Here is a 24,834-nt window from a genome sequence, read left to right as displayed (position 1 = left end):
GGCTCAGTTCTGTGCACTATGAATGTCAAGTTGAAGGTACTTTAATCTTGATTTAGAGAGGTAATCCATCACAGAGTGTATTTTTGGCAGCTTTATTTATTTTTTGTCAAAATTATGTATTACCGCCTGGTAATGTGGATAAAACAACGGGCCGGTGTAAAAATACTCCTTCGCGGTGCATTCAAGGGCAGCAGGATTTAAAAGTGAACTGAGAATATTGCAGAAAGGGAAGCGAGCTGTCTCGCACTAAAACAGCAGCTTCTTGCAATTTGAAAACCAACTCTGGAATCGCAATATTTGGAAAAATCTTTTAGAAAAAAGGTTGAGCTCATAAACGGCTTAAATATATTCATATGGTGTTAAAGTTAGTGGCAACCGGTGGCTGCGTAGAAGATGGTATTTCCCTGTGTGTTGTAAATTCGTACTCCGTGCAGGCTTCTGGAGGTACGTGGCCATTATTTCGGCTAATGGCGGAAATTGCGTGTCACGGAGGGAAGACAAAGCCCAGTGTCAGCAATCAGATGAACTGGGCTCTGCAGGGCCAGACGAGGTGACGCTTCTGGACCAATTAGGGTCTTATGAGTGCAGCAACATCTGGAATTCTCTGATTCTCCCTCTTTTACACTCTGCACGCTCTGTGCATTGCTGTCACCTTACCCTCTCTTTCACCCTCTCTCTCTCACTCTTGCATCGTCCTCCTAATTCTTTCAATTAATCCCGCTCTAGGCCTATCTCTTTTTCCTCGCCTCTCTCATTATTCAAAGCGCGTCCTCCTGATCTCTCCCCTTTCCCTCCACGCAGCATCCCAAAACAAGAACAAAGTTGTAATCCGTTTACTGCAGTCCCTGTCAACAGTTTCCACCCAAATAATCCTAAAAGACTTACAACCAGGCCTAGGTACTGTCAAGGGAAGGGGAGGCAAGAAGGGGCCGAATGCACAGGGGACGGAAAGCAAAGGCCATACAGAAAGAGGGAAGAGAGAGGAGAGGATACAAGGGGAGCAAAGGAGAGAGGCAGCAGACGGAGGGAACTTGTGTCACAGTGATTTGAGTCTTTGTCACACAGGTGGCGCCCAGGGGTTCCTTCAGCCTGGGCAGAGAGACAAACTGGGGCCCATGTAAACCTTAAAGAGGATTAGCCCTGCCGGAGCGCTTTAATGAGACCTGAAAGTGCCGGGCACCGGAGAGCCCCACTGATTGAGCCGCGCTCCAGTCTGCTCCCAGCGGTCCACCGGCCCAGTGGCCCAGCAGCACTGCCGCAGCCCCATGGCCTACAGCTGCCCGCTCACACTGAGCCACATCAAAGCGGCCTGGCTGGGAGAACTGGGGAAGATGGGAAAAAGAAGAAGAGGAGGTGCGGGGGGTGGGTATAAGGGAGGTGGAGAGTGTGAGCGAAGGAGGAGGAGGGAGAGGAGGGCGCCTGGATGGAGGAATCCCTTATCTCCTCCTGAGAGGATGCTGCTCTGTGGTGCGAGATTGTCTGGAGCTGCCACCTGTCCCAGGCATCTTTGAAGGCAACACTAAAGCCTGTGATGGGGCTGACCTCCTTGAGCTCCCATTCTTTTATGTCTCTCTTCATTTTCTGCTTTGTTACACCCCCCTCCTTCTTCTGCAATCCTTCTCTTCTCTCTCTTTCCTACCCCTCTGTCTCACTTATACCCTCAGACTCAGCCCTTACTCCCTCTCTTTTTTCTCCGGCGATATATCTCACATTTCACCAGGCTGCTACAAACATTTTAATTATACTGTGTTCATCAGCCTCCCCTACGTGTAGAACAATATATACTCGTGACCCTCCAGAGACAAGAGCAAGATACGGGCTGTTGGCTGAAGGGATACGGGCGCTTATCTTTGCCACTGTGTGAGTGGAATGCAAATATAAAAAAAAGGGGGTTAAGATGAGAATTGGATACGCAGGAAAACAAACAGAACGGCATGAAACAATTCTTTGATTCTCCCGCAGCACACAGAGGTGATTATCCTGCTGGAGACTACAGGGCAACTTAAGGAGGAGAGAAAACGCCTAATATATTGTGGCTTTAACCAGCTAGCTGAGGAGAAGCCCCCGTGAGCATTTAGTCGTCTTGTTTTTACAGCATTGTGCTTGGTTTTGTTGTCGCCAGTGGTGTTTGCTGCAGCGGATTCTGCTTCTGGAGACACAAAGTGCAGCAGAAATCTTCCTGTTAAGCCTCTGCGACGACAGCAAAGTGCTCATTGTTCCCGCTAGCATCTGCCACTTGACTGATTAACCAATCTCATTTGAAAAGAAGTAAAACATACTGACAGATGTTGCTACAACGATACCAAGAAATGCTGAGTAGTATTCTTTGAACATCTTAAGTTCTCTGAAAATTCTTCTTAATTCCTCTCAGCCCCTTCGCATTTAATCTTGTCATTGTAAGAACGGCCATTATTTCCGAAACACCCAGTTCACACGCATCGGCTCTGTGGTGAGAGCACCACGCGACCTTAAAAGTGCATACTCCGTGCACTTCAGACTCTGCTTAACCCCCTTAAATCATCCAGCGCTACAAAGGGGCACATGCATGTGAGAATATGGCCTATCGTACAGCATGAGAAGCCTCTAATAAGCTGTATAAAAGGGGATCATCTGATTATCCCTGGTGCGTTGGACCAAGGGGCCACAGCAGAGCACAGGCCCATGTTGTTCTTTCTTGATGAAAGGAGGTGGATGGAAGGAATCCCTCTCCATTGCCTGCAGTGTGCCCCAGGCTTCTCTGTGCCGGCACACCGCTGTGGGACTACAACGTGCCACCATGCTCAAAAAGCCAATATTGTAACAATCACAAAGACAAACACTTACCCATGAAGCAGGCACATGACTCCCCACCCCAGGCTCTCAACTGCGCCCCTCAGTTCTTTTGGGGAGGGGGGGGGGGGGGATGTTTGAACCTTTTCACGTTTAAACCGACAAGGGCCCAGAAAGTTTGTTCTTTCAGCACAATTTCAGAATAGCACTTTTTCCTAAAACACGCAAACCCACACTTTATAATTCCTCTTTCCTGCTTTCTCCTTCTCTTTCTGGACATCTGGAAAGGTCCCTATGAACTGAATGACCAAGCACTGTAATTAACTGTAGAGAGTCCAGGGCCATTGCTGTGCAGATCACGTTCAGTTTGGTGACAGCGAGCTCATTCAGTTCAGTGGTCAGCTGCATTTTGATATTGAGGCAGACAGACTGACGCCGGGGCAGAGGCTGGCGTGCTACGGCCCAGTAGACCTGAGATCAGCTCGCCGAAGCAGTTTAGAGTTTAACCCATATGACTGGACACCCACCATCCCCCCGCCACACCATAAAACCCAGGAACAGGTTTTATGCCGTGGCTCAGTGTTCGTACCAGCTTTCCCAGAACACAGGGTCAGTGTGAACAAGGTAGCAGTCACCTTTGGCCAGGCTCAGAGAGTCGGGATGCTGTGATACATGTGAAAGAAATCTTCAGCCAAGAGATCCATACATTCACTGACTCTAGCTTAGCAAGCTTGGTTTCTGAGATCAGTTTAGGACAGCAAGGCTTTAGTGTGCGGATTATGCCCCGGGATCCAGAACTGGGCTTGATTCTTTCTGTTTTTTAACCCAAGGACAGAAAAGCAGCCGTCACAGCCTGGAGACACACTCAATGTGTCCTGGTTTAGTCCTATAAATGATCAAATGTATCACTGATACCATAGAGTCACAAATATTGTGCCACCAAAATCTTCAAGTATTGTCTCTAAGGCTAGTTGGCATCCTTTCTACTATCCCTCTCTGGTTTTTCAGTGCAGTTTTAACATTTGCAAGAAAACCATTGAAAGGGATGTGCATTAAGTCCCTCCACGGATGTGTTTAGTTAAGCAAAGAAGGGCAAGTGTTTAAGAACGAGACACTTTAAAAGAAGCGGATCCAGAGACGCTTCGCCAGCAAGTGGGCTCACTGTTGCTGCAGGACCACTGACCGGCTAATCAGCACATAATGTAAACAGATGTCTGTGCCGCACATCCCATTCACATTTCTACACAATTAAGATCTTAAAGAAAGACTTCTTCCTCATTAATCCTCGTCTCAATCCTTTCAACTTATCCCACAGCAAAGCCCCATGTATTAGTGTTGTGGTAAGAAGGATATGGACTCTTATCCAGTGTTTGCCCAAGAAAAGCAGCTAAGACTCAGGCAACACCACGATTAGCTAATGGTAACAATGGGGCAATGTTTCCTTCGTGTCTCCTCTTTTCTGCACTGAAGTGGGTGTAAAAACCAGAGTAAACACAGTCTTAGGCCGTGGACGCAAGAGGAGTGGGAGACCACAAGTCTGGGTGAATAGCACAGATTTACCCAGAGCACAGACCCCTGAAGATAAACCCCCCTTGCTCTCTTTCCTGTTGTTCAACTCCCACGCTCCCCAGTGCGTTGCTACCATTTTCAAAACCCAGCGGCCAGGTGTGGGGAGGCTGCAGGTGCCATCGCATTTAGGCACATTAAGCACTGACACACACCAGCGCTAAGAGTAATCGGATTTACCTGGCTGTCTGCTGCGTGGCGTGGTGCACTGTGCAAGCACAGCACAAAGGCTTAGGGCCCCCTCTCCATCACAAACACACACACACATGCACACACCTGGGATGAATTTAGGAGGTGACAAAGCCCTCATAGAGAGGGGCTGCCGCTGGTGGAGTAAGGGCTGAGTGTGTGTGTGTGTGTGCTTATAATGTGTGTGCTCACATGTATGGAACCAGAAACCAGAACAGGAGCCAGTGGCTCTTTACACCTTGTGGTATAAGAGTGGCGACAGACGCTACAGGCTCCTGGTTCAAAGCGGCGGAGGGAGGGAGGGGAAGTGGAGGTTTTAGGGGGAGCCCCTTCGTTCTGCTGACCCTCAGACCGCCGGAGCTCGTGGGGATTGAGCTCTGGTGCTGGGTTCAATCAGACAAAATGGGGCCGTTGCCTTAAGGGACACCCCATGTCCTTAACACCTGGGGCCAGGCGGAGGTGTTGCACAGCAATGCTCTCATCTCTGATCACAGGTCTTCCACAGCAGAGGGCGGCTACAGGATATGGATTTTTTACCACTTTCTTTAACATTGTGAGATTTCAACATTTACATTGAACTCTAAGACAATAGTTTTATTTTCATTTTAAAGATGAAAATATGGCATGTTAATGGGACTGATATTTATGACTGTGTTCGATTTGGTGGAGATCTAAATAAAAATCTGGATCAACTGAATTTAAATGTGGTTTCATAAGAGCACTGTCAGGTCTTGGCAGAGGTAATTTTAAATAATAATTTATTAAATTGCTGTCAATTAGTTTTCTGTTGATTGACTGATTGTTTCAGTACCAACACTAAAGACTTGTGTTTTAAAATAGTGCAAGAAGCAATTTAGAAGGAGTGTGCGTCATACCTAGAGTTTCCCAGCAAGCATCACTTTACTCACGTCCACCATGTTTCATGTGATTGCAGCCTTCAAGCCTCTTGAGCCCCGATGAAAGCCTCTTGAAGCTCTACGGCCCTTTTGACTTTTCCTGCTGCTTTTGAACTCTCCATTTCAGACTGTGACTTTTCCACATGACCCCCAAGCCCCACGCTGACCCCCGCAACCCCCCCTTACTCTACTCCAACCCCTGAAGGCTTCAGTGGTCTGGAACCGCCAGAGCTCCTTCACACGTACCCTCCCAGCAAACATAAAATGAGATGTGGCAGTGTTGCTGAGGTAGGTCAGGATGTAATGGGCAGTAATGTTCTGCCCTCGAGGGCCCTGTCCACAGCACCATGGCCGGGTTTTAAGTAACATTTCGCTTAAAGAGGCACCTTGGTGACTCCCACGCACCCGAGCACAGGGGAGCAACAGCTAATGAAGCGGCTGCAGTTACAGTAAGGTTTGGGTCCGCTGGACTTTTCATTACCGCCACGGGATTAAAACGTCTCTGTCCACTCTTGTCTGTCCCAATTCAGAGCCAATTTAACCAAACTAAACAAGCTATCACATCAAATCCAGGCTAAGTCCTGGCAACAGCCGCCGCTGAATTAACCTCCTAATCAGCCTCTTACTCCCCAATCATCTCCTGCTCTGTCGTTCCACACACACACACACAGCTGCACTTTCATCTACCGTCCATCTCACCTTTTCCTGCAAATGATCTAACTCAAGCCACAGTTCTCCCTTCACCTCAATCTCTCCAGCTTCATCTCCATTACTCTCTCTCTCTCTCTTTTTCCCTTTCTCACCACCTTTCCTTTCTCTCACAGTTTCAGAGAGAGAGAGAGAGAGAGAGAGAGAGAGAGAGAGAGAAAGAAAGAGAAAGAGAGGGTAGGCAGAGTAGGGAGTGGTGCGGTTTCACTCGCCGCTGCTTTTAGGGCTTTGAAGTGTGTGTTGATGAGAGAAAGCGGAGTACTGTGCTCAGACAGGCCCCTAATGAGGGAATTAAGAAGCTACGCTGGCCGTTCCCCATACTGTGTGTGCATGTGTGTGTGTGTGTGTTTGTGTGTGTGTGTGTGTAGGAAAGAGCAAGCACAAGAGAGAGGCCAATCTGTCAGATTTAATCAAGCATCTTGCAGTCCTGCCTCTCACCTACATGGAAGAGACTGGCCTCAGTGTTTGGGTGGCTGTATTCAGGTCCTTGAGCTACTATATCAATATATTTTTCATTTAAAAAGAGAAAGAAAAGGTCAAATTTTAAGTGGACTCACCATAGTGCGACTCTAGGTAGCCATTGCGGGGGTCCATGGCGAATAGAGCGCCTCGGTACGGCAGGCCGTGGTCAACCAGGTGGGGCATGGAAGCATGCAGCTCCTTCTTGAGCAGCGATGGCCGATCCTCTGTGGAGGTGGAGGGCTCCTCGTTGGCCGGGGCCCGAGAGCTGATGGCATTGCGCCTCTCACGGTGGTAGGGTGTACCTGAGCTATCGTCTTCTGTCAGAGCAGACACATGAGGAGAGAGAGAGGAGAGTATAAATGTGATGTGGAAGACTTTGGAGGAGTAACAGGTTTATCATGAGCAGATATCAGAATAAAAGTTGGGAGCAGATGTGAGGATCTCTTACTTAGAAGACGAAGAAGACGACAACAAAGATGTGAACTTGGGAAGTAAGCAAGATTCACGAGCTTTAAGTGATAAGGTCCAACACTGATGATGATGTGATTTAAACAAAAGCACTTGAATCCCGTGGTGGACATTTTACATCATATCCTGCTCCTGCATGCTCTACTCAGGCACTTCCCTTCACCTGCATGTTCCGGACATTTTCCTATTGTTGTGAACACGTCTGACCCGGACAATATCCTGCTGCATTGTTTCTATGTGAAGGGCATTGTCCGTATAATGTCCTGACCCTATTGTCCAGGCATTATATTATTCTGGGTTCATGTCTGAAAACGGCGTTACACAGAGCTGTACACTCACACACAATGAGCCCTTGGTATGGAAGTCTGTTCACGTAGAGCGGTTAGGTAAAGGGAGGAGCTGGGGATCAGCTCTGTACACCTGAAACCTATGCTTTGTCATCATAGCAAATCTGCCGGGGTTTGGCTTCCACGGCACCAAGAGTCGGAGTTCAGAGGCAGATGGTGTATGAACAAAAAATGACACCATTGATGAACAAACCTCTTCATTTGGCCAGATTGAGGCATGATATTCCCAAAAGTCTGTTCTTAAAATTCCGCGCTGTCTGTTCTTTTTATAAAGAAATGGATTCCCATGGGGAGGCAGCGCCGGCTTTCCGCCTGCATTCCAAACTGCCCATTAACCAGCGTCATGGGTTGTATCAACCCTGCCCTCCCTCTCTCCCTCTCTCTCACTCACTCACTCACTCACTGTTCTCAAGCTAAATCCTTCTCTTTCTCTCCCTCGCGGGGGGAAATTAGGAGAAGTGGGGTCTCTGGAGAAATTACAATGGCATGCTGGGTAAAAAAGGGGGATAAATGTGGAGTTCAAGAGCTGAGCTGCACCAGGAAGACATGACCCTTGACCCTGACCTCTGAACTGACATATATAAGGGTTAGTTGGCCTCCTGACCTGGAATTAGAGATTTCTGTAGGATGATACAACACAGGCCAACTCAGTCACATTGACATTTAATGTAGTTTATGTATTTTGTCCTCATTTTCAATAGTACATTTTTTAACATAAACAATTTATTTATGTTGAATATACAAGCAGGTAATTTCTTTTTAAAATTGATAATAATCAACTTTATAGGGTGATTTTATTTTGTGTTAAAAAATGTATGGTATTAGTGGATGACTGTATTTTTTATTATTAAATCAATGTTTATAATATTCTATAAAGAAAATAAGCAGTTACCAACTATGTTTTTTTATAATTCGGGCCCCGATTCCTTCATTATCAGCTGCTGTAAATGCTCAGTGTCCAGCCCTGATGATTTCACCACTGTTGGTCATCTGTACACTCCACTGCTCTTTGATGCATTAATGTCGCTCGCTGAGAACCTGGCAGAACGCTGCTGAGCTGGTGCCACAGGTACTGTGGTATTAGCAGCCAAGCGATGCAGGGCTCCCCGACCATGCACTGCAGCCCAACAGCATCCAACCAGCAATTAAGAACGGAGTAGAGGGCCGGATTAAAGAGCACCACCTTAAGCACCGAAGAGGACCAGCATAATGCTGTGGCACTTCACGGAAGAAAAGACGCGATCGGCAAGGGGGAGGTTAAAAGAGAGAAACCGAAAGAGAGAATGAGATTGAGCGAGGCGAGGAGAGAGAGCAGAAGGAGCAACCCACGGGTCCCGATGTTATTCCCCTCACTCTCCCACATCCATTACCTGGATTCGAGGCCAGCCATGCCCCGGCGCAGTACTGGCAGCAGATTCAAGGATTCTTAACGCGGAACTGACAGCCAGAGAGGCAAGCCTCTATCATCCGCAGGAAATGACAGTGTCAGTTATGATATAAGTATTTAATCCTATACTGCACAGCCAGTGATCTTATTAAGGGAATAATGGCACTTATACGGTTAAAGCTGGATTAATAGGTCTGCTCTTGCAAAGCGCAATATTAACATAAAGGGATTTCGGAATTGGGTTCATCTCCTGTCATGGAATGAAAGACGTCGAAACTGTAAACTATGCTGGGAGCAAGCGCTGCTAAGGGCAGAGCATGTAGCCTTGTACTACAGGCTTCCGCTGAGTACTCTCAGCACTTTTGCATCGAGGAAATCTCACATTGATCATGTGGGGAAATAAAAATTGGCTACATATTTATAAGCCCTTCTTCTTACTTTCATACTGATATTTGATGTATTAGAGATAGATTCATCACGAGGGAAGTAGATATTGTAGCGGTTGGGAGGCCACTGGGCACTAAAACTGTCTTAAAACATTTTCCTGCAAAACCTTCAAAGAACTGTTAAAAGTGCTTAGTTTAGAAAATGCAGTTTTTCTTGTGTTTTTTTTAAAAGACATTTTTGGGCATTTTACCTTTAAAAGAGTGAAAGGGGAAGATATGGAGCAAAGGGCCAGGTCAGAACCGCACAGGGAGAGTCAAGCCTCTGTTTGAGGGGATGCCGTAATAAAATATAATTTTTCATTATTTCAATTTGTCTTATTGACTTTTTTCCCCCAGTCTTTCTTGTTCCTCCTTTCTTTTTATTCTCCTTCTCCAGTGTCTCCCCCACAGCTATTCAGATATGACTCTCTCCAGCGAGGGAGGTCAAGCGACTAACAGTTCAATCACAGCGGTGTCACAGTCCCACCAGCCCCCTCCAGTCACCATGGCGAGCTCACAGAGGGGGTTCATCATTCCACCATATACCACCTTAAGGGGCTTCATTACTTTAGTTAAACCAACAAGGTTCAATTGACTCTTGTGACTGGTGGAAGAGAACCAGAAGTCTCGAGTAAGGTTCATCCTCTGTGCTGCTTGTACCTGCTGGTGGAAATCCTTTGTATCCGTATAACTTGTCAAGTATCTGTCAGAAACATGGGATAATGAAGATAGAGCAGACACAGGTAAACATGGGCAACTTTGAAAAGTTCAACCCTGCAACACTTCTCTAACTCTGACCATCAGCCCAACAGACCCTTTCCCCTTTTCCCTCCCTCATTTGTTATTCCTCTTTTATTTCCTCTTTTCCCATGGTTGCTGCATCCAGTCCTCCACCAGTTTGCAGGTCTATTCAGCCGAACACAAAAGCAGCAGGCTGGCCCTCTGTGGACCAGAGGAAAAGTATGCCTCTCAAAAAAACTGGAAAAAGAACCATCCTGCTCTCTCTATGGTGATTGAATTTCTTAACATCTTTTCAAAAAGCGCTTAAATGCCTGGAGGCGAGAGGAAGAAACAAGCTAATGGTGGATGGGGAGCACTGAACAAATTTCAGAGCCCTTTCCTGCTCGCGTTTGAGGTTGAAAGCGAGCTCCTGCCTTTCAAGTTTCAAAGTCCTCCTTCCTCCTGCAGTGTCACTGAAGGATTTGAAAAGAAGGTAATTGTGCTCACTGCCATCCTGATCAGAGCTCACGCCCCAGCTCTAGTATTTCAGGAGCTTTCTCTGCCACTATAATGGTACCTGGTGCTCCATTCCTGCATTCTTCTTCCCTTACCACTCTTTCTCCTCTCTCTCTAACCCTCGACAAATGCACTCTCTCTTGCTCTCCTTCACTTGCTCTCTATCTGCCTTTCACCCCCAGCAAGCCACTCATTAAATCCTAAAGCCCGGGTTTCTTCCTTTTTTCCCCTTGTCTGGGGTCTCTATTGTAAAACTCTGGTTCGAATACCTTCAGAGAAAACCCCTTTGCATGGCCTTTAATATGGCCGAATAAAAGAGAGCATGGATGCAATGACAAAATGAAATTTTAAAAGAGATAATGAGAAATGGAGTGGGGCCAGTTCCTCTTAAAGCTGGGCCCTGGGACAAGGGGCGGGGGCTGAAGTTAAGGGTGCCCAGCCAATTCAAAGAAATGAGAAGTGAAACAAAACCCTTGGCTTGTTGTTTTTGAAAGTATTTTCTAGAGGCAGGGGTTAAGAACAAGGACTGCTGTTCCTCCACATGCCAATCTGCCCTTGACTCTCAAGCGTCCCATTTGCCCTCCAGCATGAACCCATTCAGACAGCGAGCGAGTGTCTAAAGGTACGACATGCATGTTTCACGGGTGCACAAAGGGCCATCGCCTCCGTTACTGCCTTTCCTAAAAGCCGAAAACATCAGATGAGGTGTTGTTGTACCTCTGAGCCAAAGCCCGACATGTGCTGTGTTCCACCTTCGAACTTCTCAAAGCCCTGTTGTCAGTGGCACAAACAGATTTTGGCTGGGGAGCACACTGGGAGTGAACAAGGAGGAGAGTGGAGAAGGATATACAGTTGAATCACAAAACACTTCTTCAAAGCTCCTCTCCTCCTGTGCAATAATCTCTTGCTCCTTTTTTTCTTTCTCTTGCAAATCAACTCCCGGGAAAGACTCAAGACTCCCCAATTAACAATGAGAGGGGGAAGAAAAATTCCAGCAGCTGGCTAGAGTTTAATAAGAGCACCTCTCCAAGCAGCTTAGGCTTATGTACCTGATTCACCGGCCCTGGCATTGGCGCTATAGACAGAGGGAATCATTCACGATTAGTGCAGACTGAAAGACAAGAGAGGGAGAGGGAGACCGCTCAAACTCCACCAAACCCAACATGACAAGAGCGCAGGGGATTACGGCAATTGTGTGAGGTATTTTTCTGATCAACTTCTTGGCTGACAGGCTCTGTGCCACAAGGAGCTCAGTGCCTTCCCCACAACAGAGTTCAGCTCTGCATTATGTGGAGGTTACAGACGTAGTTCAGCGCTTCCCCGTATCTGCTTAACGTGGGTGACATTCGAGAAACTCCTTGACAAACAAATCTTCTGAAAGTCACACGGCAGAATCCGACCATTATCCTGATATATGTGGGCAGCACGATTAGCAATTCCCAGTCAACATAACTGTCAGCGAACATGAAGTTCACCTCCTCTGACTTTGCGCGCATGTTTGATTCTGTCTCTGAAGAGTGAATCGATGGTGGTGCATTATTTAACCATAAGCGTGTGACTGATGCTTAGACGAATTGCAAAGAGAAGCAGGGGCAGGTCAGGATGTTCCCTCTCCTGGTTAGCAGTCTATTGTCAGCTCCTGATTTCCCACACAGCGCTCGCAAACGCCCTCTTCAATATTCATCTAGGCAAATTTGACGACTCCCACATCTCAATTTGGCTCTCGGCAGCACAGGCCCCAACCCCCAGCTCCGTGGCCCTCAGTCCCAGCCTGTTTCTCTGCCGCCGGGGGTCTGGAGGGACGCAACCAGAGCTCAGCATCTCGCAGCTCCAGCCTCCAAGCCCTGGGGCTGGGGAGGGGCAAATCAAAGCCAGCATGGCTCCTTCCCATTTTCCCTGTGCTCACCTCAAATCAGCCTCACAGCAGGGTTGTGTCGTGCCAAGCCTCCGGCTGCCCCCAGCTACCCCTTATTCACCCATTAGGGGCATAGGCCCACCGTAGAGAGGCCTGAAACCCCACTACCGTTTCATCAGGGCCACATTGTGAGGGAGCAATGAGCATTGCACTGAGAGCTAAAAGCTCAGCCTCTAAAATGCACACTCATGCATTTTTGACTGTGGAGAGCTAAGGCCTTTTAAGGTTTTTCCACTCAAAGGGCACCTTGGCCATTCTTTAAGGAATCAAACACCAATAGATGCATTTGATCAAGGCTTCAAAGCAAAAAGCCATTTAGTACTCTGGTTGCCTTATAGACTACATTAAAACTGCTTCAGAAAGACACAAGTCAGCAATGATCAGCCAGAACCTGTTGGTTATTTAAACTGCTCTCTGCAACAATACAAAATGATTGTGTGCTGGGGCAGACTACGGCAGAACTATGTCTATTTGGGAAAGTGGGTTTTTTCGGGTGAATCTGGGCACACGGCCCACCAGACCGGAGTGGGCCAGCTTTCCACTGGGCCCCAGCATTGGAATCCCACTTCTGACACCAGAGTGATTCGGACCAAGTCTGTGGCACTCAGATTAGGAACAGCTCGCCAAGAAAAATGGATACCCAGCCAATGCAAAGAAACACAGAGCCAGCAGTTAGGATAAAATAGAAAAAATAAAATAATATAGTCATTTCAAGCACATTAAGTACATTCCAAAATGCCACTGTGGATGTTTCCACCTTGCCGTATAGGATGACATCATAAACCTCTTTCACATAAATTTTAATTGCCCAGACTTTACGTCCATGTCGTATTTTTTTCTTCTTGGGCACTCTTATGTAAACATAGTAAAATGTTGTGTGTGTGTGTTTTTGTTAGCTTCAAAATGTGCATTCATACAGTGGCCCTGAGAGCTCAACGCACAGTAACTCAAGGCTCGGACAGGCCTGTTGTTACCATGGGTTGTGCCTCGTGAAAACACTAGTTGAAGTTGGTTATACCACAGTAATGTCAGAAGAAGATGCATGTTAGCATGTTATATACCCAGCTAACACAACGTTAGCCTGTCGCATTTATTTTCTGGTACTTCGTCTAATTTCTATGTGTTTTCTCCATTTGCACATGTTTTATCTACATGCATGTGTTGTCTGAAGTCGCAGTACGTTGAGCTTTCAGGGCCACCGTACATTCACACTTTCTGTTGCAAGTGTCACGGTGCCTGAGCTGCATTGAGGCACCGAGACCCTCATTAAGATAGTTAGCCAGCACTTACTAGGAGCTGGATAATTAGACACTTCAAAAGGCACCTGCCCACCATCCCAGAGGAGGCAGGAATCAGCAACCCCCACACCCCATTTAAAACCATGTTAACTCCTATCTGAGGCAAGCAGGCTAATTTAACTTTTGACATTTGATATCTAAGGAATGAGAGGGATCAGCCATTTAGCTGGAACAGGATTACCCCCTCCAAACACACACCCACCCAGCCTATCACCCCCAGCAGCCCTCCTCCTCTTCCTCTCCCTCCCCTTCAACCCCAAGCCCCCCTCTCCCAGTCAGGCCGGATTCATTAATTTTCCTGCTGCTAAGCACTTTATCAATGACTGGTGAACGTCTAAGTCCAGAGTGGACTCTCTCTCTCTCTCTCGCTCTCTCTCTCTCTCCTGCTCCCCCTCCCTCTTCTGTGGTGATTAGGCTTGTGAATGTTTGGATCTCTCTGTGTAATTCACTGCCTGCTCCGTCGCTGCTGATCTGTTCTCACACCTGCTACACAGCTCAGTACAGACCAGTGAAACCATTTCAATTGGAAAGATCATTAGAAAACTTTTAATGTGATTTGAGAAGGACATTGTCGGGTGGTTTTCTAAACGTCACAGTTCACACGGAAATGTAAAATACAATGCACAATGTACAGGAAAATGAATAAGTCTCACAATTAAGTTTTCATTATAACACAAGAAAGGATTACGCAAAAAGAATGGAACCATTTTTATTGAAAATTGGTGGAAGAATGGTGGAGGATCAGTCGAAGAAGTAAACATTAACTTTTGGAACAGTTTCGACTAGGGGAAGATCCAGGAATTTCTCCTCACTTGCTTTGACAATTTCTGACATTTTCACAGATTTGTCAAGGAATTTTTTTGGGATCTTGATGATTTTTTTTGGGACATATTTAGGAGACTGATAATTTTAATTGTGTGCCATTTTTACTGTTGAAATTAAGAGGGAGGTAAAGAGGAGGAGCCATTCTAGTTTTAATATTTATCAGTTTTTTTTTGTCATCTGAGAACTGAAGTAGAACAAACTGGGAATCCTAAACCAGTTGTTAAACCTGTTAAACATGCAAGCAGTGGTTGCTGTGGTCCTGAAGCTAACACAATAACTCAGTCAGTTTAATAACTTTATACCACCTGGCTAAGCTTACGTAATTGTTTTTCCCGGACCAATCTACATTTGGAGATCATTTTTGAAAACATGAAAGCGTTGCATGCCGGCGGAGCACGGACAGAGAACAGACACAGATTCAAATTGACACAGTGGAGCTGCTCTCTCTGGGCTGCCACAGAATTTGCTGGTGGTGATTTTATTCATTTAAATGTAGCTGGTAACCTTTGACGTGTTGCAGGTAAAGAGGTGCCGGGAGTTCATTTGCATCAATAACTCTACATTAGTCTCAGTATTATGCTTTCTGCTGAATGTCTACATTACAGGTTGAATCGGAGGCTGCACACGAGTGTGACGGATCTGGGTTAAATGAACAGCACGCCCGGGCCTTTGATGCTGCAGCTGGTAACGCTTACTGTTCCTAACCCGTCACATTTGGACACAAGGCCTTTTTACCAGGGAGCATGACAATCACAATTCCAAACTACAAGCCAACTACCATAAAAATAACACAACTCAACTGACTCCCTCACCCTGCGCCCACGGCAAGAGGCCGCTCTGCGCATGCATTAAGTTACCTGGTGTTACAAAAAATTCAAATTCAAGCTTTACACATTAGTTACTTAAAATAACATTAGCTCATTTTCCACAGTTCTCTCCTCAAGACCTAAAAGGTCCTAAATCACCTCACAAAGAATCCTTTATAAACCTCAATCATTGTTCGACTTATACAGAAAAACTGCTTAGAAAACAGGGTGTAATTCCACCCCCCCCTCTCCCTTAAAGTACAGGAGAGACCTGGACCCTTCATTACAGTGTCTGCAGCGGGTAGGGAAAGCTCTGTAGATTAGAGGATCTGCTGTGTTGGCCAAACAGACTCCACCACTGTCTGCTGGGTAGTGGGTGGAGGTGAGTCGGGGAAAAGGGAAGAGGCGCTGTCTATGTGATTAGATAAATGCCTCTGTAATGCAAAGGAAAGCACAATATGGGATGAAGGATGTAGGTTTGGATGAGAGGGCCGAGCCGCTCCTGCTTTACACCACACAACAATCTTTTAGTTCTGCGATAGCCTAAACCCAACTATTACAAAATGTATAATGGTGTTGTCGCCACAATTATGTGCTGTTGTGAATTTGTAGTGGGAGTTCGACCTAGTGCAGATAACGGTTATAAGAATATACAAAAGTTAAAGCTTCTCCTTGGGCACATTCCTCTATCTGACCAAGTATACAGAAGACCCCTCTACTTCTTTTTTTTGCTTCATCTTTTCACCTCTTGGTTTTCCTCATCGTATCTTCTGCTTCAACACTCTCTGTCCTTACGTCCTCCCGACCCGTCCTCCCGACCCGTCCTCCCTCTGTTGCTGTCTGCTCTCGGTAATGAGCTCCCCTCATGTATGACCTCTCCTGTCACTGCCGCCAGTGGAATCCTCCACTCTCGCCTCCTTCTCTAATCTCTTGCATTACTTTGCCATTAATCCCACATTCCACACGAGGATGGCTGCGGGAGCTCAGCTGACATGTTGCCTTTATAATCTGGTGTTCGTATTGGAATGAATCTGTGGGCTGGAGGCATCGCGGTGCTGGAAATTATCATAGAAAAAGACTTTGCTGCTCCAGGCTACTTCAGGACTCACCTGTGGCATGTAGTATTTCCCCCCCCCATCCTTCATTCCCCCTCTTTTAACTCTCTACATCCCACCTCACGTATTTTTTCTTTCTCACTCTCTCCCTGCTAATCATGGTTTTTCCTTCTGTCATCCGTCACTCTCTCAAGTCTTCTCTCAGTTCCCATGTCTTTCCCAAATCTCCTAAAGCTCCCCTGCATCTCCCCTCACCCCCTTTCCCGCACACTCACACCCTCTCTCCATGCACCACCACCTCCCTCCCTCCCTCCATCCATCCGTCTCCCTCCCTCCCGAGCCGCAGTGGGACTGTTGGACTCACGCAGCCCCATGCTGAGCTGCTCCAGAGCCAAGCCAGAACAAAGAGCCCATTGAGCCGAGCGAAGACATAATGTGGGCCGCCTCTGACAGCACCGAAGATGAAGTCATGAGGTTGCCAAACAGTTAATAATCGCGACCCCATCCTCCAGTTGCACCAAGTGTGTGTGCGTGTTTGTGTGCGTGTGTGTGTGTGATTGTCGAGGAAAGTGAGAGAAAATCAGTGATTATGTGTCTGCATTCATGCATGACAGAGTATCTACAGTATGCAAAGCGTGCGCATATCTCACAACATGTGGATGGATAAAAACCTTTTAAGAGTGTAATGAGATCCTCCATGACACTCAGAAATGTGCCCAATCACTTTGTAAATACCACGGAGGAAAAACAAAAACCTTCGGAGAATTGCACTTTTAGTTTTGGCCCCGCTCCAGCTGTGTTGAAGAACACCCACTCCCACCAGCCCCACTCACCACCACCACCACCACCCCTCCCCTTTTCTTATTGGAGTCTGTCTGGCGCAGAGTCTGACATGAGACACATCTCCCCGGGACGGGAGCTGTCGCTGCGAGGCCCACACTCCGAACATCATTAGACTCACAGCTCCAGGTGAGATCAGGCAGGGTAGGAGAGAGAGAGAGAGAGAGAGAGAGCGAAGTGCATGTGTGTCTCTGCGCAAAAGCACGCATGTGGGAGCATTAATCTCGGTGCCACTGAATGGCCATGGTCTATTAAAATGCCTTTACAGGACTCCTCGCTTGTCAAGGGGCCTCTGGGCTGAATTGTGCTCAGGACAAGGGGAGGAGGAGGAGGCAAGGGGAGAGAATGGTGAAAGACAGCTATGCAATTGATTAACATTAGAGGGACTTGCTCAAGTTCAAGTTGCACGGCCCCTCCGCTGTAAGCTACAGACATTTGTTTCCCCGCAAGTAGAATGTTTCTTTCAAACCCTGTCTCTGCTTCACATCTGAGTTCAATTCACCGCATGCCCTCTCTCTGAAAATCAATTCCTCCTACTCTTTCCTCCAGCTCTGCGCACAGACCAGGGCAAGGGGATTACACTGTCCCTCCCCAGATCCAAGCAAGACAACAAATGGTTCTTATCAACTGACACCACCCCCCCCCCCCCCCCCCACCCAGGAGGAAGAGGCAGAAGAATCGGCCAAGCTGCTTCGGCACGGATGTGTTTTCTGGGCTCTGTCTGCCAATCGTGGCTGCTCTTTTCACACTTAAAGCCTGAGCTATTTATGAGAGCCCTGGGAGAATGCGTGCGCAGCACCAGAGGGTGGGAAGAATGGAGGGAGCCGCTGCTTCTCAACCTCTGCTTCTAATCAATCACTAGAAATCACTGCAATGGTTTATGGCCTTTGATCCTGGCTCCTCTTTCGCACTATGAAGGAGAGGGTTGGGTGGGGAACAAGGAGGGGGAGCAGGGAGAGAGGGTGAGAGTCAAGGCCCAGGAGGTGTGGAGGTCAGGGGAGAGATTAGGGGGTATAGGGCCTTTTGCTCTCTCAAACCTGAAAGCATGTCTTGATTTAATCCAGTGAGCTCGGAGCACCGAGCTGAAAACAGCTTGAAACCGGAACTCTTGATGTTTTGCTTTACCGCTCACCAGCCATGATCTTGGTTAACCAAACTAGATTTAAATACTGTATCTTTAAATTTGATTTGCATGTGGTGCGTTTTTCTTGTGATGAACAAATAACTGAATGAGGAAAAGCAGATAATGTTTTAACGTGCATATAAATCATCTTGAAAAGAGGAAGAAGAAGATTATAGTGACTGTGTATTTTCCATGCACTGTCACTTTTCTCCATACAAACTCCAACCCCGGTGGTAAGGCCACTAGTTGCTGTTTCATCACATTCAACAAGAACCCTGTACAGAGGAGTGAGTGAGTGAACAAAACAGAGAGGACGCGGATAAGGACACACTACAATAAATCCTCCTGTCAGGGTCAGGACACTCCTGCTTTGTTCCTCCTGGCAGGAGGGAGGCCACTGATGCCTGACAACAAATGGACAGAGTGGTAGAATAATAAACTACTGTTTCTCCACTTTATGGGTTTATGAGTTTATGGGGCCCTTGGTCGCTCGCCCCTGTGCCTCCGAGGGCAGTGAGATTTGGCCTGGTTGAGGCACTGCTGGGACTCAGCGGGGCCGGACTGGTCGATGTCCCCCGATCCTGTCACACAGGGAGCGCTGATTTGTCTTTGTGAGGCTGGTTATCGGTTCAGAGACTTGTCTCTGACCTGGGTGACCTACGACTCCAGGGCCTTTCCGGCTCTCAGCGTGTCAGTGAAAATGACCTCAGGTTCCTCTGAAGACGCTTTGTGATGGTCAGCGTGATCTATCACAACGCATTAGCTTCAATAATCTATGACTAAATTACTGAATTGAGATTGCATTCTGTAATGATGTATGTCATGGATTCTTAGTCATTAAATTCAAATTCATACTCCACACAAATAGGGGGCAGAATATTACCAGAAAGTTGAGGTATCCATCCCAAGAGTGGAAGAATGTCGCATAGAGAGAAAGACAACAATACAGGAAGGGGCGAGCAAGTTAGCATGCTAACTTTATCAAATGAGATTTTAGTAAATTTCGTATAATTATTATTCACATTAGACAGTTTCCTACTATAATGAATATAATGAATATTATTTCTATAGCTGTTTGTCATTTCTACAAATAAAAGTAAAAAAAAATTTGGATAAAGCAATATGGCAACATTACATAAAAAACAGTGGGTCAGGTATCATGTGACGTATTTACTGTGGTTATCCGTGGTTTTTCCTGTGTACTGAAAGATTATTTCTAACATTCTAGACGATCTCTTTTATTTTATATTTTTTAAAAGCCTCATTAACTAGTTTTTTGGAAAATTGCAATGAAAAGTAGAATCATACCATAACACTGGCCAAAACTTCAAAAACAATACTATTTTTGAAGTTTTTGTAAGCATTTCAACAAGTAGGATGAACTCCCCCCCCCCCCAAAAAAAAAAGAAAGATGCAATTCCACTACAGTGAAGTTCTGGCCGGCATCTCCACAGCATGCTATGAGTCTAAAGGAGGTGGCTTATGTGCCTCCTCCAGCAGTGAAGGAGCAGCGGTGCTCCTGCAGGCTGCTCTGGGCAGGAGGAAACGTGCCAGACAATAGAGGCCAGGCTGGGCTGGACTGAGCTGAGCAGCTGAGGTTCCCCTCCGCCCTGATTAGCAGCGAGGCTAAGCTAATCCTGCGCCCTGGGCCCCTGTGAGGTGGCGCTGCCAAACGCCTGTCCCCCCGCTGCTGCAGGAAATTGCCTTCAGTGCAGAGGTCCATGAAATGGCTGTGGCTCACCAGTGCAGGCAGAGCACATCCACTGTGTGTGCACATGGACTCAGAGTATTCTACAGGTAGATTTCATGTTTTATACCTCAGATCGTTTATTAAACAGCCACACTAGGGAAACATTATTGTCTTCAGTGTAATTTTGTTTATTGAACAACTTGTAATGTATTTATATGTATTATTTATGTACCACAGAGAAGTCTTTTGACACTAAAAGCCAGTTTTCCTGTGTGGGGTTGTGTGTCAGGCTCTATAACGCCTCCTCCATTGTGCTGTTTGACCTGTGGGCCAGCCCGGGCTCCCATGAGGTCCCTTATCCCTCCATCAGTCCTCTCTCATTAGCCACCACAGGCAGAGCCCAGAGCAGGGCAACACAGAGGGGCCCCTACTTCCTCCTCTGGTCCCCATGAAATACATACAGCACAAATACAGATGGCAGAGATCACCTTGTAACAGTTGTGTTACATTAAATCATTTCACAAATACCCAGCAGCTTGTAACCTCTAAGAGAGACTGTCAATTTAATAAAGCGAGCCGTTATATTTATTGCAGATCTTGACGTTTTCAGATCCCCCTCAGATCTCCTGATGCTGAATCACTAGTCTGCATCTGTCACCGGGCAGTGGTTGGGTGTTCATGTTCTTTTTATGTATTTATTAATCATTAATTCCCTTTAGCAGCACAGAAATTATCCCATTGCCAAAGTGGACCATTGTATAGGGTGGATTTATTTTTTAAAGAGTGGAAAGCAGAGGTGGCGAGATTAGGAGGGAGGAGAAGAAGGAGAAGGAGGAGGAGGAGGAGGAGGAGGGTGGGCAGGATACAGCAGAGAAACAGTTGATTATGAGCCCCATCAAGTGATCAATGATTTCATTAATAAGACGGATCACGCTGCTGTCATAGCTTTGACACAAGCTGAGGGATGATCCACTCCCAACGCTCCATTTCCCCCCCCCCAAAGCCTCTCTCTCCCTCCCTTTCTCTTTCCGATATTGCCTCCCTCTGCCAACGACGAGGAGCGCCAAGGAAACAAGGGATGGAGCTGGGTGTTAAGGAGGTGGAGGTGGTGGTGGTGGTGGTGGTGGGGGGGAGTAGTCATGAGGGAGGGGGTAGAGGAGGCAGGAAGAAAAGTGAAAATCCATTTTGAAACCCATTTTCAATTAGGGGTCCACAAGCTGTTATCACAGGTGTCCCAGAATGGGGGCCCGTAAGTGAAAATGTCTCCTATCCGTTTCTGAAATGAAACCTTATCTGGGAGGCACAAAGATGGCGGGGACAGCATATCTGTAAATTACTTTCCATCCCCGCTGTTAACGGGAACTTTATTTCTGTCAGATGACATTCCCCTCTATTTACTGTTGATCATTTAAATGGCTGCCTAAAAAGGAAGGTGGCCCCTCGCTCGTCTTCTATCTCCTCCCCCCCACCCCTCTCTCTCTCTATCATCCCTCCCTCTCTTCACCAGTCAGGAGATTTTTTTTTTTTTCTTTCAAAGCAGTGAAGTGCTCCTTTTCTTCTTTAAACACTTTAGCCACGCTCTCCATTTGCTTAGGGATTTCTCTGGTAACCTACACCAAAGCCTTACATTTGCTGCCCTTTAAGGCTTAACTTGTTTGCCTGCGAGACCCTTGCTCCTGCCCTTTTAAACATGGCCATTATGGAGGGTGCCGTCTCATCCGCTGTGCAAACTGCTTTACTGGGGGAGCTCTGTTATGTTAAAGCAGCGTTCCCTGACAATTTCCTGAACTGGGTCCAGTTCGTCCCCTCCCCATGTTTCAAGTCTCATCCTATTATTTAAACTAGCTCCCATTGCTTTCCTCAAATCAGCAGCACCCATGTAAAAAAAAAAAAAAAACTCCAGCCAACCAGAAACTTTTCTTCTCCTCAACCTTTCAGCTCCCACCATGTTTTTTCTCTTTTTTTTTAAATAGCAAATTATCCCATGACGACAAGATTTCTCCAGGCAAGGACATCTTTTTTTTTTTTTTTTTTTTAAGCCTGAGACCCAACAAAAGAATCAGAGGACTTTGTGGTCCACCTGCCTGCCGAATGATGAGGGTAGGAGGGGAGCCCCCCCAAACCCCTCCTAAAGAGCACCAATCACAGCATTGTTGTGGCACAGTCGGCCCTTTTGAGCTGTCAGGGCAAGAGGAGGGGGCATGGAGATGAATGGCACACAGGATGAAGCCACCATTTAGCAAAGCATGTGGGAACGGTCTACCAGGACTCAATAATTACTCTGTGGCTGCTCAACTTGGACCAAACTTACAGGACAAGATGGGAAGACACAAGTGTTTACACTAGAAGCACTTTTAGTAAAGATTTTAAAGCTAAAACAGAAAAGAAGGGGGAGTGTGTCAATCCAAACAGATCCAGCTAGAAGATCCGATGAGATCAATACCTCTTGGCAAGCGGATCCAAATCCCAAACATCCGCCAAGTTCACTCCACCTGCTCCTCGCACTTATTTCCCCACTTTTCACAACTTATCGCAGCGCACCACAGGGTTTCCACTGTGCCCAGATCGGGGGGGGAGGGGGCCGCTACACTCTGCTTGCCGGGCTGGAAATATTTCACCACTAGGGTTCCGCAGCTGCTCACAATTACCTTTTGTTTGCAGGGAGGCAGCGGGGCAAGGGCTACGGGGGTTAAAGTTGAGGCCAGTGTAGGGTTACACCTGATAAGAGGTTATGAGTTCTGGGGGCCACTTGGGAATGCGCTGTAATTATAACCACACAAAGAATGTGTAAGCTATCTTATGATTCCCAAAGATTCCAGATTGGGATCTAAAGGGGACCTTTCTGCACAGATACGTATCATCCCCTCCCCATCTTCCTGTGAATTATGAGTCTACTGTATTTTAGGGAGTGCACTGCTTGAAGCTGTCCGGCTGAGTCGGTAGAGGAAAGTTTCCAAGACAAACCTTGTGCTGCAATTACCGGCACATTATGGAGAAAGAAGAAAAAAAATAGAAATCCACAATCAAGCAGCCAAATTGCATCCATTCTTTTTTTTTTTCCTTGCTGCCCGTTTAATAAATAAACCAGCGCCGGCCATCTGGGAGTGAGTAAGAGTGAGTGTTCCCATGATGCCTCAGGATGCATTGCCTTACCCATATCCTGCGATAACTCCCATATGGGGACCGAGTCACAGCAGTTTGTTTACCCTTCCCCAAAACGGTTTGTCTGCTGTTCACACTTGCGGTGATCATATTTGACAACAGCAGAGTGGAGGGTGTGGGTGGGGTGGAGGGGGGTTGTGACAGAAAACTCTCTATCAGGCCACCAGCTCCAGCTACAAGAGCCAACCCACCGTACACAAAACCATCCAAATCCTCTCACTGCTAATGAGCACAGCTGCAGCTTAGACTGTGGTGATCTCAACTCTGGTTTTGTTATGACTTAAGCTTGATGCTCCGAGGCTTCCAGTAAAATATTTAAAAAAAACACACACTGGCTTCTAATATTCCTCATTCCGGCATCTGAGTCGAGAATGAAAGGCTGAATGACGACAGGCCTAATGAACTGTAAGCCCCACGCCACTTTTTAATAGCATGTGTTGAAGACATTGCTATGTAAACATGCCAGAGTTGTGCTACCAGCGAGCGTTGGATGTGACTCGCGGTGAAGCCTGAGAACAGGGGAACGTAAACAGTCATAAGAAAAGGATCTGTGCCTGTCTTCATCTTTAAATCGTGTTTTTTTTGGGGGGGAGTTGGTCAGATTCAGCTTCAAGTGATGAGAGCGAGGGTACAAAGGAAAACATTCCTCGTTCCCCTCAGTGGATGAGTAGCAGCCCAGAAGCTCAACAATGTAAACAAGGTAGAAGGTGACGTGGTGTAGCCCCGCCTCCGTCTCAACCTCACAGGGCTGGAACGCATCAAGAAAGAGCTTAGCAGTGAGATGCTCTACGCCTGCGTGACCAAATTAAATAAAAACTCTCTCTTTAATAGACTTAAGATGGTGGGTTTATGAGACAAAGAAGGAGTATTAAGGCCACTTAAAGGGGGGGTGGGGACTAGGCGGGGGGGAGATAATGAAGTCATAATACTTCAAATACAAGAACAGTCACAATTTTACAAGAACAATGTCATAATTTTGTGGGAATAGTTGTAATAATGAAAGGAAAAGTTACGAGAATAAAGTAATAAAAGTTTTGGGAATATGGTCATAATTTTACAATTTAAGTCGTAACTTTTCGTGTCAGGCTGTAATTTAACAATCAATTATTCTTGTAATAATATCATTCTTGTACAATGAGAACTTTCCTCTCAATTACGACATATTGAAAATATATTTTCCACAGTAACAGTAATTTACTTACAACTTTTATCCGGCGCAATTTTTATTTGGACAATAAAACCTTAATAGCATCTGTGTGCTCGACATGTTGCTTGTTATTAAAATTACTGAAAACTGGGTGTGTTCCCATAGACCAAAGTTGTGTTGTGTGAAGTTGTGTGTCGGTTAGAGGTGGTGCTTACCGTTGGAGGTGGTGCTGGAGGCCACGGCCTTCTCGCTGATGTCATTGCGCACTGATGAGCCCTTGGTCGCCACGATGGTCTCAACTCTCTTCTTCTTCTCAGCTGCTGAACTGGCCTGCGACTGGTGTTCCATGGCGACTGCTCATTCCTCAACAACTCATGGCGACGAGACAACTGGTGAAGAAGAAGAAGAAGAAGAAGAAGGAGAAGAAGTTAGTCAGATCTCACACAAACTCATCACCCCACTTCTAAAAACCAGAATAACGCATGTGGGTGATTTCTGCATTATTCGCTTCTTGCTTGAT

The 24,834-nt window shown here is 46.6% G+C and overlaps 1 protein-coding gene across 1 annotated transcript in view; it reads right to left on the bottom strand.

The window, feature by feature from the left end:
• The window catches only part of gli3 (GLI family zinc finger 3), an 88,923-nt gene that overhangs the window by 46,776 nt on the left and 17,313 nt on the right, over positions 1-24,834 (bottom strand). Inside the window, 2 exon segments of the mRNA XM_053412916.1 lie at positions 6,686-6,907; positions 24,530-24,703. Of these exon segments, the coding sequence (XP_053268891.1) occupies positions 6,686-6,907; positions 24,530-24,662 (355 nt within the window). The 5' untranslated portion in view covers positions 24,663-24,703.

Source organism: Pleuronectes platessa, chromosome 20, assembly GCF_947347685.1.
Source record: "Pleuronectes platessa chromosome 20, fPlePla1.1, whole genome shotgun sequence".
In the NCBI taxonomy this organism is placed as follows: Eukaryota; Metazoa; Chordata; class Actinopteri; order Pleuronectiformes; family Pleuronectidae; genus Pleuronectes; species Pleuronectes platessa.
Note: the sequence above shows the minus strand (reverse complement) of the source record. Positions and strands in the feature narration are given on the sequence as shown.